Below are 16,543 nucleotides of genomic sequence, written 5' to 3'. Positions count from 1 at the left end.
CGCCGCCCGCGCACTCCACTCTATTTCGCAACAGACGGAGGATCTCCTGCGTTTGTGCCACTGTTGGTATTTCGCGAGGCTGTTCGTCTAGCGGCTCTTCTTCCTCATCAGGGCCTCCAAGCAAGTCGACTATTTCAGCATCCATAGCTGGGGCAACGACGGGTACATCTGCATCAGCCATCGCAAATGATTCAAAGTTGCCTTCCAGATCTCCGCCAACGATGCTGTTCACAGCTTCGTAGAGATCGTCGCAGTCCTCGCAGTCATCATTAGTGTCTTCTGCATGCGACCGGGAAAATCCGGCATGTGCAAAGCAGTTTGCAATCTTTGCAGGGGCCAGTTCTTTCCATGAATGGCATAGTAAATGCACTGCTCCAAGTAAGTCGGTGCTGTATCCCTTGTTGGCATCGTACGCAACGAGCATCCGTTGTAAAAGACTCTTCCGGTATAACTTTCGTGTTGTCTCAATAATGCCTTGGTCCATGGGCTGCAATATCGCGGTCGTATTCGCTGGTAGAAATTCCAAAGTGATCGCTTGCAGATTTTCAGTCTTGCCATGGCTAGGGCAATTGTCGATAACAAAAAGCACACGCCTTTGCTTTGCCCTAAACTGTCGATCGAGCAGGCGCACATACTCTTCGAAAACGGCTGCGGTCATCCAAGCTCGTCTGTTGCTTCTGTGTATGCAATCTTTGGGTATCGTTGCGTTGCGGAAGCACCAGGGCTTTGCCGCCTTCCCTAGTATCAGCAAAGGAAGCTTGTCCTCTCCCGTCGCGTTAGCACCGAACAGCACTGTAACGCGTTCTTTGCTTTGTTTGCATCCTGATGAGGTTCCGTCCGGTGTAGTGTACGTGCGTTTTGGCAATATTTTGTAAAAGAATGCCGCCTCGTCCAAGTTGTAAATGTCTCTGTCTTCATACTGCTGAAGTAGGGCGCTCAGCCGATGCTTGCACCATCCGTCCACGACGTCGCGGTCCACGGCTGCACTCTCACCAACAATCGATTTTGAAGACACGCCGTGCTGTCTCTTGAAACGTTCAAGCCAGCCGTTGCTGCACTTAAAATCTTGCTTGCCCATTTGGGCGGCTAGGGCTTCGGCTTTTGCGGTCAATGCAGGCCCATTTACAGGAAGGTTTGCACTTCTAGCGTTTTTCAGCCATTCGAGAAGCGCTCTTTCCACTTCAGGATACATAGAATCACGGTTGCGCTTTCGTTTGGCTGAGAAACTCTTCTCGAAGCCGTCCAGTACGGCATCCTTATTCTTCGGAACAGCTGATAATGTTGACGGCGGTATTCCGAATTGTCTTGGGATTTCAGACTTCTGCCGGCCTCCTTTTTCCACCTCACGTATCAGCTGAACTTTCTGCTCCAATGTCAGACACTTCCGTGTGGGCACCGGCGGTGTCATTTTCACTTGACGGTCACTAAAAGCACACACGATGTATACACACAACGCCACGGGTTCACACAGACCTCGCACAACACACGTGCACGAGTGCGTTCCAAACACGGATGGAAAAAACCCAGGGAGCACGCCAAGGCATTGGCTCTGTACTGGTCACGTGACACCACCGGCATAGCCAGTGGCGTAGGAGGGAGCAGCCAGCATGTTTACAAAGAGCGAGTGCCTCCGGTGGTCGCCTCCGTACCGGAGTAGGGCGCGGAGGAGGAGGGTAAGATCCGCGCCGCGGAGACTCTCACGCGGCGAAGAATCGGCGCCGCGGTGACTCTCACGCCGTCTGCACTGGCGCGCTTTAGCCCGGCAACGCTAGCGCGAACATTGCTCGCTCAGCACAGAAAAGGCCGCTTGGCGCGGGTGGTGGACGAAAAAAGCGCGCAGGCACTTCGGCGGCCTGGGCGGTCGCTCGCCCGCTCTTAGCGCCGCCGTGAATACGCATCCGCAACTTGTTACTTCGCATTAAGCAGAGCAAGCTATCGACATGCTTCGAGTAATCCGGTCTAAAATACACGCATTTGGGTCAGGACTACGTGACACTTCGATAAAAGCGATAATTCGAATAAAGCGACTTCGTTGTAATGTGGGCTTACTGTACATTGGTGACAAAACAGGACAAGAGGGAATGTATCGGTAAATTAGTGACATTGCAAGGGTTAAAGAACCCCAGGCTGTCATACCTATTTCAAAGCCCTTCTGATGGTGTTTCTCATGGCTTCAATGTTGCTTCAAGATGTCAAAACTCCATTAACACTTTTGAGGTTCAGCGACGAAATATTCAGTGCCGCGAAAAAGTCCCAACTGGTTGATGCCGTACATTTATGGTGTCGGCTGTATGTTTTAAAAATGCGCATATTTTTAAACTTGTTTTTCCTAGCAGTACTGTCACCCTGCGAGGGTGCAGGGAATTTTTTTCTTGCGCCGTTAACCCTTTGAGGGTGGAATTTTTTCGCCAAATGCGAGCTGCCAGGGTTGATCTTTTTTATTGCTGATTTAAATTCTTCAGATGAATTTATTTCAGAAAAAAATTTTTGTAAATTTTCTAGGCTGACCATCAAGTGACAAAAAAATTTTGTGTTGTTACGTACACATGTTTTGTTCACAAGTAACAGCAAAATAAATTTTTAAAAAAAGCTTATACTACTGTTTAAAAATTATGCGTTGCAGTAAATGCCTGTGTAGTTCACAGACGTACAAAAATAAGTGCACGAAGTGGCATCCAGTGGAAACACTGAAGTAGAAAAGTCCCCTTTTATCCAGTCAGCATTGTCTCACTGCGCACGCTTTTGAGATGTCGCTCGCTCATCAACATAGAGTCTTACACTTAACTATTATGTAACTCCTCGTATGACGGGCTGATGTCCAATGACTCTGATTCTGATTTGTCATTCGAGCGGCTGTTCGGAGGAATCGCCGCTCACTTGCAGCAGAGAAACCGGCGCGCACTTCCGTACCGCAAGCAAACTGTGCAGACGATTGCACTGAAGAAAACTGTATGGGTGTGCATGCATCCAGAAAGCTAAAATAAGGCAGAAACCTATAATAATCCTTCATTGTAATGGCAACGAGATAGAAGCGGTTTTTTGTGAGTCTTCAAAATGGGAAACGCAACCACAGCGGCATCATTTGTGTCAGCGCCTGCACGGAAACGAGCGTAACAGTGTACCGGGGAGCAATAAACAAGAGAGTAACAAAGCAGTCACCCTTTGAGCGATTCTAAACCAGACTGCCATCAGTTCTGCGAACGTAGCAAACGGGAATCACCCGAAGGACGAAACCGAAATTAGCTGGCACACCACTCTAGTAAAGCACAAAAAAAAATGGAGAGACATCAGCGCAAGAAAAAAATTCCACGTATTCCCGCAATGTGGCAGTACATGCCAAGCAAGAAAAATGATAGAAAAAGGCGTGCTTTTTATACATACAAGCGATGACGTACATGTACGTCATTGACCCTAAAACGGTTCACCATCCGTATTTACACCAAGGTACAGTAAAACCTCATTAATTCGAACTCGGTTATTTCGAAATCCCGCTTAATTCGAAGGGTTTCTGCGGTCTCGTATTTCGCAATGTAAATCTGAGTGGATATTTTGAAGCGGCGGTCAGCGCCAGCCCGGTTAATTCGAAAACTTTGGGTGCCATGTGCCAATTCCCGATCCCGATTTTGCCGCAACTCTGCGGAAGCGACGGCCATTAGGAGCCACAGGGCAATGCAGTGTAGCGATATTAATGAGTGACAGTTGAAGCAACCCAGCCTCGCTGGTGCTAGCGCAAAAAAAAAGTAATAAAGGAAAAAAAACGCGGTCTCGTGGTCAGCTACAACGTGTGCCTGCGGAAAATACGACGTGCTTCACTGCAACACAGCGGTGACACGCGGGCAGCATGTTGCATGCTTCTCACAACGTCAGCGCGTCATGATTTACCCATTCTTTTTGGGAAAAGAAAAGATAATAAAGGACGACCTGACGGAATTCATGATGTATGCGAGCCTCCGACTGGCGGTTGCTCCGGCAATTTGCGCTCTTGCACTGCTGGCGGAGTTCTTGCCTGTAACGCCTACTTAGAAAACTCAGTTCAAAACTTCAATGATCATGTTTTCCAGCCAGAACAGATCGCGGATTCCGTCACGCTGGCCATTATCATATTCTTTATTTTACCAGAAAGAATGGGCGAATGGCCGCATCATGATGCGCTGACGCTGCGAGGAGCAGGTGACATGCTGCCCGCATGTCACCACTGTGCTGCAGTGAAGCACGCCGTTTTTTCCGCAGGCACGCATTTCAGCTGACCACGAGACTTCTTTTTTTTTCTTTTTTTTTTTTTTTTTTTTGCGCTGACAGCAGTGAGGCCTGCTGTTTTCCCGGGTTTGCGGCAAAAATTGGACCGGGTATTGCTGGAAAACAACCCTTGGAGCCGCAAACTAGAAGGCTAAACGACCACCTCCGATTACTTTCAGTAATTCAAAGTTCCTTGCATCCCGTTTTTTGTATTTCGTTAATTTGAAAACCCACTTAATTCGAAAGTTTTTCACAGTCCCAGTGACTTTGAATTAACGAGGTTTTACTGTATGTTCAGGTCGACGCGTTGTCTATCATTTGCATATTTGCTTGCGTGTGAGCATGCGTGCGGTGGTAAGTTTGGTTTCATTTCGTGGGCAGTTTGTTTGTTGCGTTTGTCTCTCTGGTTTCTAATCTTTCAAAGTTTGACCACCTTATACTGGCTTGTTTAATGCCTACGACCTGCCACGGTCGTCTAGTGGTTATGGTGCTCGACTGCTGACCCGAAGGTCGCGGGATCGAATCCCGGCAGCGGTGGCCGCATTTTCCATCGAGGCGAAAATGCTTGAGACCCGTGAACTTAGATTTAGGTGCACGTTAAAGAACCCCAGGTGGTCAAAATTTTCGGAGCCGTCCACTACAGTGTCCCTCATAATCATATCACGGTTTTGGGACGTTAAACCCCAGTAATTATTATATGTTCATTGCCCGCAGGTATGAGATTTCAGCTGTTCACAGGCAGCCAATGGTATATACTAATGATGCTGCTATATACAAACGATGCTACTGCACCTGTGCATTTTCTTTCTACAGAATCACAAAAATTGATTGCTTGTTAGTGGCAATAAGGTAAAGGGTTACTGGAAGTTCTCACTCGTTTGGTTTTTCTAAAGGGCGCACAAGTAGAAAGTTTTTTTGCTTGTTGGGGCTCACATGCACAGTGATGATGCTGTTTATGTGTGTGCCAGTTTCTCTCACGTGAGTGAGTCAGGTGGCAATTCCTTCGATCTGACCCACTGCCCAAATGCCAAATCTCAGATTCATTGGACATTGGTTACTGAGATTGGGAATCGCTAACCAGTTTGTAATAGGAAGCTGATCGAGGAGCATTTTTTTTTCAGTAGCATACGTGGCACGATTTTGACTATTACATAATGGTCACAGTAATCTAGTGTGCACAATTTCCTAAGCCTGTGAAACATATTTAGTCCAGTGATAACAGTTTTTATAATTTATATAAGTTTTTTTTTCTTCTATTTTTGTTCAGAAATAAGCAATGCACCTATATTTATGCAAAATATTTTTTGTCAGTTTATGGTCCCTCTTAAAAAAAATTTGGGTAAATGTTTTTCAAGTAAGTCACTCTGAAGGTTTCAAATCTGCAATAAAAAGAATCATCCCTGGAGGGTCACATTTGGTGAAAAAAATGTGACCACTTGTGCTTATTGCTGCATGCTGGTGTTTTACAGTGACTTTTCGTATGGAAAATTTGTGCAAGGGTTACTGACAAAACTGCACTTTTATCTTGCAGCCCAAACAGCACCGTCAGCAACATTAATTTCATCCCTAAGCAGTCTAGGCGCTCCTGTAGTTCCTGATGGCATTGTCAGCAGGCCACCTGTGCTACCTACCACAAATGGTAAGTTGGGCTCTTGAATTAGTCCTTGTAACTGTTCCTTGTAAACTGAGAGTCCTTGAAGGCAGTTACTGTGCAAAAGCTTAAAAACAAGCTTCAGCTATCAGTGAAGCTTTACTGGGGAAAAGACATTGCATTTTTTTACTTTAATATTGCAAGAAACAACCCTGCCATTCGAACCACCGAAGCAGAAATTCATCACTGAATTCATGACTGCTGCCAAGACATAAATGCATCATTCACAAATTATTTGCCTCATATATCGCAGAACCAAAACGCCTCAACAGCTGTGCTCAAATGTTGCATTACAGAGTATCGTAACCATCGGTGATTTTTTTTTAATTATGGAGTACCAACTCACTCAGTATTCATTACTTCTAAGTTATGTTTTTTCACTACTTGTGGAAGTTGGTAACCTCTGCAGGCAATCTTTAAGGGCTCTTTCAAAAACATTGATGCACAGTTTCTTTGCTTCATAAAAAAAAAAGATCTTGGATGCAAATTGCATGAAATTGTGTTATGAATATTTTATTTGATGAAGTGTGATTGTCTACTTCTGGAATTCTCAAACTGGGTTCTGCAAAGTGGTTCCGCAAGCGGTCAGAACAATTGCGACTCACTTCTGTTTTGCCCCCATGGACACCCAGTTTATAGATTCAGACAGGAAAAGTCACCTTGCATTTTGCATTTAAGCCATTGCATGGCCCATTTACATATCGGGAGTCTGTGAGTAGCAAGATACCCATGCAGTAGTGGCACTTAACGGCACATGGGGCCTAAAACATGCAGTGGCTTCATGGCTGGTGAATGCTTTACGAGATGCAAAGGTGTGGGTGGGGTACCGGGAGGAGTCTCCATTCTGTGTATTATCGCTAGTTCCGCATCAGCCGCGATGACCTGAAAGACTAAAGATAACAAGCCAATGAGGTGGTGTTAATACTTTGGTTACGCGGATTTAGAAGCGTCGCCTCTCTCTCCCCCCCTCACCCTACACTAGTTTCTTTGTGCTAAAAGCATATAGAGGAAAGTTAGGGGTTCTGCATTTCGGTTCCCCTTGGCAAGAAAGTTTGAGGACCCCTGGTCTATCTTATTGACATTGTGGTGTTATACATGTGCCCCTTTCTCTCTTTTTTTTTTTTGCTCATTTGAACTTTTGTGCTGATTTGTACTGAAAGAAGAAAATTTGACTGAAATCACATCACCCTATAATAGGAAAGCAGTGATATGGTTTTTGAGAAGAAGAGCTCTCAGTAAAGATGTCCGAAGAAAGTCAGTGATTTATCTGTACAGATGTTGCATTATCCTGTGGGGATTGAGGCTTGCCCGTCGCCATTGCGCGGGTTTTTCGCCTATTTCTGCCATCCTCATGTCCGATCATGTCGCTCCCCTCCTCCGCCGTCCTACGGCGCTGGGCGAGCGGGGGTGACGTTAAACCCCCTCACCCCGGCGCCGGATCGCGACGGTGGCGCCACGTTCGAGTCTCGCGCGCTCGCGTCTCGCGAGACGTTGCGCGCGGCGGGGGAGTCAGACACTCTCTGGACCTCGTAGGGTAAGCACGTATTTTCTTTCCTGTCCGTCGGCTCCTTTGTTTGGGCTCGCTCGGACGGAGTTCGCCAACTGTGCCTTGCGCCAGCGGCGAGCGCTTACCTTACGTTGTCCTTTCCGAACGCTAAGCTGAAGAGCGGTGCGGTGCATTCGCGTGTGGTCTTACTACGCCGAAACCGTATCTATCGAAGCCAACGCGAGCGGAGTTTGCCCTTGCTCGAGCGATCGGGCCCTGTTTTGGTCGCTGATCGTGAGAGCTCGCACCATAGTCGCGAGGGAACGTTTCTCTCAGCGGCGTGTCCCCGTGAGCCCTTTTGCCCGCGGAGACGTGCTAGCGGCACCCTTTGTGTTGTACTTTCGCCCGTGGCGTGGTTAAGCCTGTTTTGCTTCTCCCGCCGCCTTTGGGAGCGGGCGTTGTACTGCGTTTTGTGGAGTTGCCGCAGGCAATAAAGTGTTGCGGATTTCGAGAGCAGTACTGTGTACTTGCCGCGTTACGCTCGGCGCCTTGTTTGCGCTCGAACGTGCGTGTGCAGCGGTGCGCTAGTTCACGCGAGGCGACGGCAGACGCGGCCCGGTGGCTCGCTAAGTCCGAACCCACGCTAGTGGCCGTACTCCTGTGAGTTACGTGGTCACTACAATCCTCATTTGCATGAAGCTTGCCGCTGAGATAAAGTGTGAAGTCGTCTTCTGATGACTACCATTTGTAGTGTTTGTTGATGCTCTCCGAGGCAGCTGCGTACTAGCTTCATTTTTTTTTAATACAGCTTATTGGGAAAGCATTTGGCAGTTCAGCTCATCGAGAAACATAAGACTTCTTGAGCAAATGTTAAAGGGGCCCTGCAATACTTGTACACAGTATTATGAAAACATTGATGATCTGTAGGCAAAGCTCCTGTCAGCACGTTAGTCAAACATTGCACTGCATGCAGCAGGGAATTTAGAATTCTCTGTCCGAACCAGCCAAAATTGCCGGCTCTCTCATTCACAAACACTGAAAGAATAAGTGCTAAAAATTGACGAGCACAAAAAGGAGAGCAGACAAAGGACAAAAGGCAAAGCGCCAGTCCTTTGTCTACTCTACTTTTTGTGCTCGTCAATTTTTAGCGCTTATTCATTCAGTGTTCATGGATAGCCAACTAGCCCAACAGTCTGTTCTGCTAAAGTACATCTCATTCACAGCCGCCGTCATTCACAGTCGCAGTCGCCATGGCTGCGACTGGCGCTCACTAACACTCCCAAGTTTAAATCCACATATATACCCTATAAAGTGGACGGGGAGATGACCGCCGCCGTAGCTCAGTGGTAGAGCATCGGACACGTTATTCGAAGGTCGCGGGTTCGGTCGCTTCCAGCGGCATGTTATCTTTTTGTCCACTTTACGTTCTTCACATTTATATTCTAATTACTACTAATAACACCCCCTATACTTTCCTTGGCATTGCTGTCTCTTAGTTCTCATTAATATTGTGTATAACAAAGAAAAACGAGCCCTTAAAAGTAATCTTTCCTTCATCTCATTCACTATGTTGTTTTCACCTATGTAGGGAAGGGGATGAGGTATTAGTTGACTTTTTGATCACAAGAACATTGACAAAAATACCATTAGTTGTGGACTGATCATTTGTACTTGAGTTCTACTTCCAAAAAGTTAAAATTATCTGAAATCCAAAGCACTAGAATTGCTATGTTATGTATGTATGACTTTATTCTAGAAGTGGCCAAAAAAAAAAAAAAAGGACTGCCTTATTCTTGAATCGTCGGTGTGGGATAATGTACATATTGCGTTACTAGCACAACTCATCAGCATCTACGTGTGAAGGCATTCTTGGCACATTGTCGGAAACGCTGTAACCTTTCTACGCGATCTGTGCTAGTCACACGAACTAATGCGAAAGTGTCTTAGAAAGTGGTTGGTTCAAGAACATACCCCAAGTTTGTCATTGCCTTGTTACACACACAAACTGCTGCTTAACTGTTTCCCTACCGCACCCATAGGGCATCATTAGCCCACTATCGATTGTTTGAACGGCTGCTGTCGAGAGCTTCCGCGCTGCTCATAGACACACTGTGCCATCAGATGCGAAGGAGAACTGCTATAGTTTTCTTTTTTGTTTCTACTGCTCGAGTTCACTGTTTGAATCCACCCGCCTTTCGCAAGCTTCATCACGTGACCTCCCTTTCAGTCCACACTTTGAATCGCCCACCTTCATACATGACTTCCCTCTCCATCCACTGTTTGATTCGCCCGCCTTATGTAATAGTTATTACGTGACCCCCTCTCCCCCTCTCGTCGGACCTCTCTTCTCCACCCTGCTCACATTACCTATGTGATTACTACTACTACTACTACTACTACTACTACTACTACTACTACTACTACTACTACTACTACTACTACTACTACGATGACGACGATGATGGCAGAGGCTAGATTAAGACAGCTTCACTGTAAAAGGCCCATCAAGGCTGGATATTTCGAACATAATCTTTCTGTCCAGTTCTATCTTTATACACTCAAATCTCAGTATAACAAATACGGATATAACGAATTTTCAGTTACATTAAAGTAAATCAAGAATAGTTTTGTCATAGATACAGTGTTACAAATATATGTTTATAACGAATTTTTGGATATAACAAACTTATTTTCATGTCAGATGCGATTTCATTATAATGAGGTTTGAGTGTGATGCTTTGGAAACATTGCTATAGTAAAAGTGAACTACACAAGGATGTTATTTGGCGCCCTAGAAAAAGCTTTGAAAGGGTCCTGAAAGTCCGTGACTTCTCTTGAATTTTTGTCTCTGAAACCTGTAAAATCCTGTGTGTTATCGGACTCACTGTTTTTGTGAAAAGCAGCACACTGTACTTACAACCATTGTCAAAAAACGGAATGTGCTCATGACCAGCTGTAGGCTATAAGAATTGCTTCTGGCTATTGAAGTTTTAAGATCATATACTTCAGATGATTTTTATCTTTGTAACTGAGTGTGTGTTGCTGTAGGAATTAGAATGTGGTGATTCTTGAATATGCTAAGTTCCACACAAAATGTATGCCACTGTGAATGCGGCTAATTTTTTTGGAAGGCTTATCACCTGATCCATATTGTGTAATCTTACCAGTTCCTGGTAAGCCTAGAATGTTCTGCTATGCAAAGGTATTACTTAAACTTCAATATAAAGAATTTTCATTTAATATCATTAGCTTCATTAAAAACTCTTCGTGTGCGTGTGTGCGTGCATGGGGTTGGATGGATATACTCTTAATTTAGCGGAATTAGCCTAGTGTGTCAGCTTCAACAAACAAAAGCAGCAGTGTCATCACAGCCATGCTCAGTCAGGAGCAACAAGGGCACAGTAAAACCTCACTGTACCGACATTCCTGCAGCATGGTATGAATGTAGCAGGTGATAGAGTGCACAGAAAATACTTGGTACAATCGACCCCATACAGCAACAGCTACTGCACTTCAATGAAGTGGCGACGGGGTTTTTTGGGTAGCAGATTGCTGTACAAATGTGCACGTAGCATAGCGGAAAGTCGGGCAAATCACCCACTCTATGCCCATGTTCCCTGTCATGATTTCCGAGCCATCAATGGAGGGTAAAGTCTGAGGGTAAATAAAATCCTGATTTGACATCCGTTTGTATTTTGAGCTGATGTTTTTCCTAATAATGTGGAATAATCTTCTCTGTGGCTCTGATATGCTTATGATCTATGTTTCTGAATATAGGAATATTTTAATATGTTGCTTCAAATGTACAATTCATCAGCATCAAGCTGGACCAAAACTGAAGCTTACTTGACGCTAAATTTTCCAAAATATAAAATGTTTTTTAAGAAAAATTGCTTCAATGGTCATTTTCTGCTGTGACCCTTCCAACTATATACTCACTGCTTATTGTTTCATCATCATGCAGGCATTCCCCCAATGACGGTTTTTGAGAAAGATGGCTTGAAGTTAGACTTTGCCTTTGAGAAAGAACCATCGAGCCCACAGACAGCAGTGATTCATCTGACAGCCATCAATCTGTCATCCTGTCCAATGACAGATTTCCTGTTTCAGGCAGCTGTCCCAAAGGTGAGTGTGGAGAATATGTTTTTGTTAAACTTTCTTACTTATTAAACACTGCACTAAAACTCAAATAGTTCATTGATCTCAAAATTACGTCATATGTAAGCGCTGACAGAAAATTTGAGAGCCCAGATTTTCACTATTTTAAATTTTCATGAGCACACATGTCTTTGTAATGTAATGCAGCTAAACTCGATATAATGAACTTCAAGACGATGAAATTCTTGATGTAACGAAGTATTTAACTTGTTATGACTTCATAATACACCATGAATTTTTGACCTCAACATGACAAGTGTAGACTACAGTAAAAGCTCGTTAATTCGGATTTCTAGGGACCGGAAAAAATGTCCGAATTAACCGAATGTCCGAATTATCGAATGGTCGAAATAAACACAATAAATGCAAGAGTTTTTTCAGCATACCTTTACTTTACATGGTAATCGCAGATGCGTCTCTGTTTTCGAGCAGAAATTCGCGCGGACACAATTTTTCTGAGCCCTTCAAGGTGCTCAGCAGCTCGCATGCTGTCTGCAGTGCCAAAACAAAATTCTTTAAGGACGACGAGGGCCTCCGCGGCTTCCTTCACAGTATGAGGGGGCCTATGTGGCTCATAGTGTGGCTGCTGCTCTTCAGGCTCTTCGTTCTCGGATTCGTCGCCATGCATCACTTCCTTGACGATTTGCTCATCAGTCAGAGAGCCGGCAGTGGCAACGCCATCAATGCCGATATAATCGTCGAGTGTCACTGCATCAGGCATAATACTTCCGAAATCCTGCCCGTCATCGGCACCGTCGTTCGGCGACACTTCGGCCACTGCGGCATCGCTGGAGTCGGGCACAACAAAGCCACTGTGCCTGAAACAGTTGGCAATGGCGTGCGCAGGCGTGCTCTGCCACACATACGCGAAGAATGCTAACTGCGCTCAGGAGACTCACGTCGTATTGTTTGCCGACGTCATGGCACAGGAGCTACTTCTTGCCGGGAGAGCCCATTTTTCAGGGCACGCAAAATTTCTACTTTGGTGGTGAAGTCCGTGGCCTCGTACTTGGTCCGCTTCGCCGGCGTTGCCATCGGCGGAGAGTGCGTTCACACGAGAAGTCAGCACAAAAGCACCAGCAACGATAAAACGGCGTTCAACGATGCAGCACACCAACGGGAACAAAGCAACAAAAATGACACCGCACCAAACCCACACGCCCCACCCACACGCTATCAGGCGTGAAGAAAAGGCGTTCAACCAGTCTCAAGTCAAGCCAAGCCAATAATTGATGTCCATGGCGATGCTGCATTTGAGCTTCACTTTTGTTCCGAATGGTTCTTTTTTCGTTTTCGAGCCTCGCCAGCGGCCCGAAAGTCGCCGAATTATCCGATTTGCGGTCAAATCTGTCCGAAATAACGAGCGCCCAGTCTCATAGAGTGATGCATATATTTACAGGGACCAGATGACGTGTCCGAATTAACCGATTTTCCGAATTAACGAGAGTCGAATTAACGAGCTTTTACTGTATGTGAATATAACGAAGTTTCACTGCTGATGCTAGTGTCTCAAGCACGTTGGTGGGCTAGTTTGTTAAAGCATTGGCTATTAGTTTGGTGCCAGCGGTCAAATGGTTGAGCTGTGTGTTTTTGCACATGCATTTTTCAAATCTAGAGAACAGCCATCGAAGTGAAGTGGCATCTTTTCTGGCTACTGTTGGGGGGACAAGGAAAAATATGAATGCTCTCCGCCTCATTTTCAGAGCAGGGGAGAAGAACATGCGTACGGGCACCCTAGCACAAGGGAGCACATTGTATTATGGACTGTGCGGCTAGTGCAGCTACTACGTGTTCCATGCTGCCCTTGCCTTGCGTTAGCATCCGGTTTTGTGTCCTTGTCACTGTGTGTCAAGTGACAGGCATGTGTAGATGTAGAGGTGGTAGTACTAAACAAAACGAGGTTTCACTTGCAAGCAATCTCAATCGTTCAGGACACGGATCTTGCTGCGGATCTGACAAGGCTAGTTCAGTCGGCGAGAAAAAGGACGTCACTGCATGTTTTGGGACATCACTGAACTCACTCTGCATGATCCTACAGTCGAAAGAAGCTATACCGGACCCTGAAATAGAATAAATTCCGAGTGAAAACACTCGAGATTAGCAAATGCTGCTCGCACTAAATCGCTGCTCCTCTACCACACACCCTGATTACGCACTGCATCCAGGCAACACTGGCCTGCTTGAAACAAATCCAACCCTGCTTAGCAGCCCGATCTCTGAGCCCTGTGCCTGAAATTTGTCATCAAAATTTTGCTTTCTTTTCTTTCCCGTATAAGATCACACCCCAAAATTGGCACACAACACTCATGACGATTTTCAGGCTCCTGCGAGCAGTATGTTTGAGTTTTGTAACTTGAGTTGTGTGTTTGCAATCCAAAGATGGCACTTATGACTCACATAGTTCGCAAAAGTAAGGTCTCTGAGATCTGTCTCTGTTGCCTACAGCTGCTGCACTGGCATAGGCTCATAATCAGGAGATTCTTCCATGCCATGCTTCCCGCGGTCTAATTGTGTTGTCTTTGTGTTTCTTTTGGTTGTGAGTCATCATTGTAATGCGCCGTGTGACAAAAGAAAGCCAGAGGACTTCTGAAGAAGTCCATGTGCACTCAATTTTTTTTTTTTTTTTGGCGGGAAAACATTGCCACTGCCATCTTGAAATTTGGTGCTGTTCCGGGAAAGCACGCCCACTCCACTTTGCTGGTAATCTTGACTTGCTGGGGGGGGGAGCTTGCTTAAAATTACGTGGCAGTGTTTTGGAATAACACCAACTAGCAAGACTTCTTTTGAACCGATACATAGCTGCAACTGAAATTCATGACACCGTACCAGGTCTTGCTTGAGTCATCAGACATTATACTAATGCACGCCATTTCACTTAGCAAGAAGCATGGCCACTATGAACAAAAGGGCTCTAATTCATGTTGTCACCATGCCAACTACAATAGGTTTCTGTGTCGCTGCATCTTAATGTTTTGTAAGCACTGAATTAATAGAAGCGCAGCGCACTGCTCAGATCTCCAGGCTTTCGTGCACTGGAGCGGGCAAAGCGATTCTAGCCAGAGTAGGGATCACCTCTTTCCTGACTAAGGAGAGAGCAGTTCCACTTCCAGACACCGTAAGGTCGGCGATCATGGTTCACCCACTTCCCCGAAATATGCATCCGGTATACAATCACGGTAGAAGGAGAGCGCGGGCTAAAGCCGTCCTCTCTCAGTTAAACAGCAGAAGAGAAAACGCTCTCTTCGTCGATGCATCTCGCTCGGGACCGAATAGCTTCGTGGCCGCCGTGGTAGACATGAGCGGCCGCACTGTGAGTGCCGCCTTGGTAAGGACCAGGTCCATCGGAGTGGCCGAACAGGTCGCCATCTCTCTGGTACTAACAACTAAAGATCCATGCCCCATCTTTTCCGATTCTATGACAGCCGTCAGGTCGTTTGACGCGAATCAAATCTCCTTGGCTGCTCACAGCATTTTAACTAAATCTACAATATTCCCTCATGAGTTGACGTGGTTTCCCGCCCACATGGGCGCCTCCGTCGACGGCATCGCCAACCCCAACGAAGTGGCTCACGCTCGGGCGCGAGGACTCATTCTCCGCCCCGGGCAAACGAGCCCCCCGCAGGCTGCGGGGGAGGGGGGTGGCGATGGCGCCGACGGAGACCCGTTGACCACCTTTCACGAGGTCACTTCACACTATAGGCTAGGCAGGAAATCCTTTCCAGATCCGCACAGAGAGCTAACTCGGAACCCGGAGATCGCCCTCCGACTCCTCCAGACTAGATAGTTCCCATCGCCGGCCACTATGGCCGTGTGTACAGACATTTCGCCAAAGTGCTCAGCTTGCGATCATCTAGCAACTTTTTCCCATTTAATGTGGCGGTGTCCCCGCTTGCGCGTTTGCACAAGAAAGCATCACATCAACAAGACAGAATTCTTAAAATGCATCGCAAGTCCGGATTTTGCGAATCAACTCCGGGCGGTCCAGGGAGCCTGTGAAGCGATTGGGAGCCTTTGGCTCCCGACCCCTTCGCGGGCGATGCCCTCCGCGGGTTTTTAGGAACCCTCGTCCCAGGACACAATAAAGTTCCTCTGTCTGTCTGTCTGTCACTGAAGTTATGCGACTGCTGAGGATGCTAAGTCTCCAATGTTATCGATGCACTGAGAATTCCAACCGTGCTGTGTACTGCAGGCAGAGAAATGTTCTGGCAGTCGGGCTGCCACTGCTCTACTTTGGCATAAGGGATCCAAATTTACTACAGTCAACGTTCGATTTTTCGGACTCCCTAGGGACCACGAAATCGTCCGAAATATTGAGCAGTCCGAAAAAACAAATTCATGTTTTTTTACTCCGCTAAAGCGGTCATATCGCCACAGCCACGTCTGAAATAGCTTTAATGCCTCCCAGTACACTTATCAGGCATTTTGGTGCGCGCCCAGGTTCCCGCAAATGCATTCAGTATCTGCCGTGAACCCCACTTAACTGTGTGCGTGCCAACCGCCACTTTTGCATCTCGTGATGAGCGCCACTGATAACAGCAAAGCGCAGAATAGATTACGGCTCTCTCGTATCATGAAGCATTTGGAAACGATGACGCGGAACGCAAAGACTGTGGCGGTAGAGCGGACGACTTGTCCTGCTTTCCCCGATGCGTGTGCGCATGTAAACGATACGATCCGCACACACATCGCCGAATCTCTGCCAATACACAGCATTTGCTGCCGTGTCAAGCCGGTCGTTTCTAGTTGTGTGCAGCACATTGCCAACTAAGCTGATGCCGTCACTGTACTGTTGCTGTATCGTACGCACGCATTTACCATGAAAGGGTTCGTGATGCGCACTTTGTTCCTGACCGCACACGGGCGCGGCAATGCCAAGCTGGTTTCGTCCGTGAAGGCAACGCGTCTGTGCGGCGCACTTAGCGGTCTCGTACAAAGAGGCAGCAAAAATGGCGGCACAGCGCATTTGGGTTCTCGCCTATTAAATGCGTGCAGTACGCATGCAACTGCGCTAG

General features: G+C 46.5%; 1 protein-coding gene across 4 annotated transcripts in view; it reads left to right on the top strand.

Moving 5' to 3' along the window:
- Positions 1-16,543, top strand: part of LOC119405515 (AP-1 complex subunit gamma-1) — a 116,155-nt gene that overhangs the window by 90,024 nt on the left and 9,588 nt on the right. For all 4 annotated transcript variants that reach the window (XM_037672366.2, XM_037672352.2, XM_037672373.2 and 1 more), the window contains exons 16-17: positions 5,768-5,875; positions 11,338-11,498. In XM_037672366.2, coding sequence (XP_037528294.1) covers positions 5,768-5,875; positions 11,338-11,498 — 269 coding nt within the window. The remainder of the gene's footprint in view (positions 1-5,767; positions 5,876-11,337; positions 11,499-16,543) is intronic.

This window comes from Rhipicephalus sanguineus, chromosome 1, assembly GCF_013339695.2.
Source record: "Rhipicephalus sanguineus isolate Rsan-2018 chromosome 1, BIME_Rsan_1.4, whole genome shotgun sequence".
NCBI classification, from domain to species: Eukaryota; Metazoa; Arthropoda; class Arachnida; order Ixodida; family Ixodidae; genus Rhipicephalus; species Rhipicephalus sanguineus.
The sequence above is the reverse complement of the archived record's forward strand: the minus strand, read 5'-3'. Positions and strand labels throughout refer to the sequence as shown.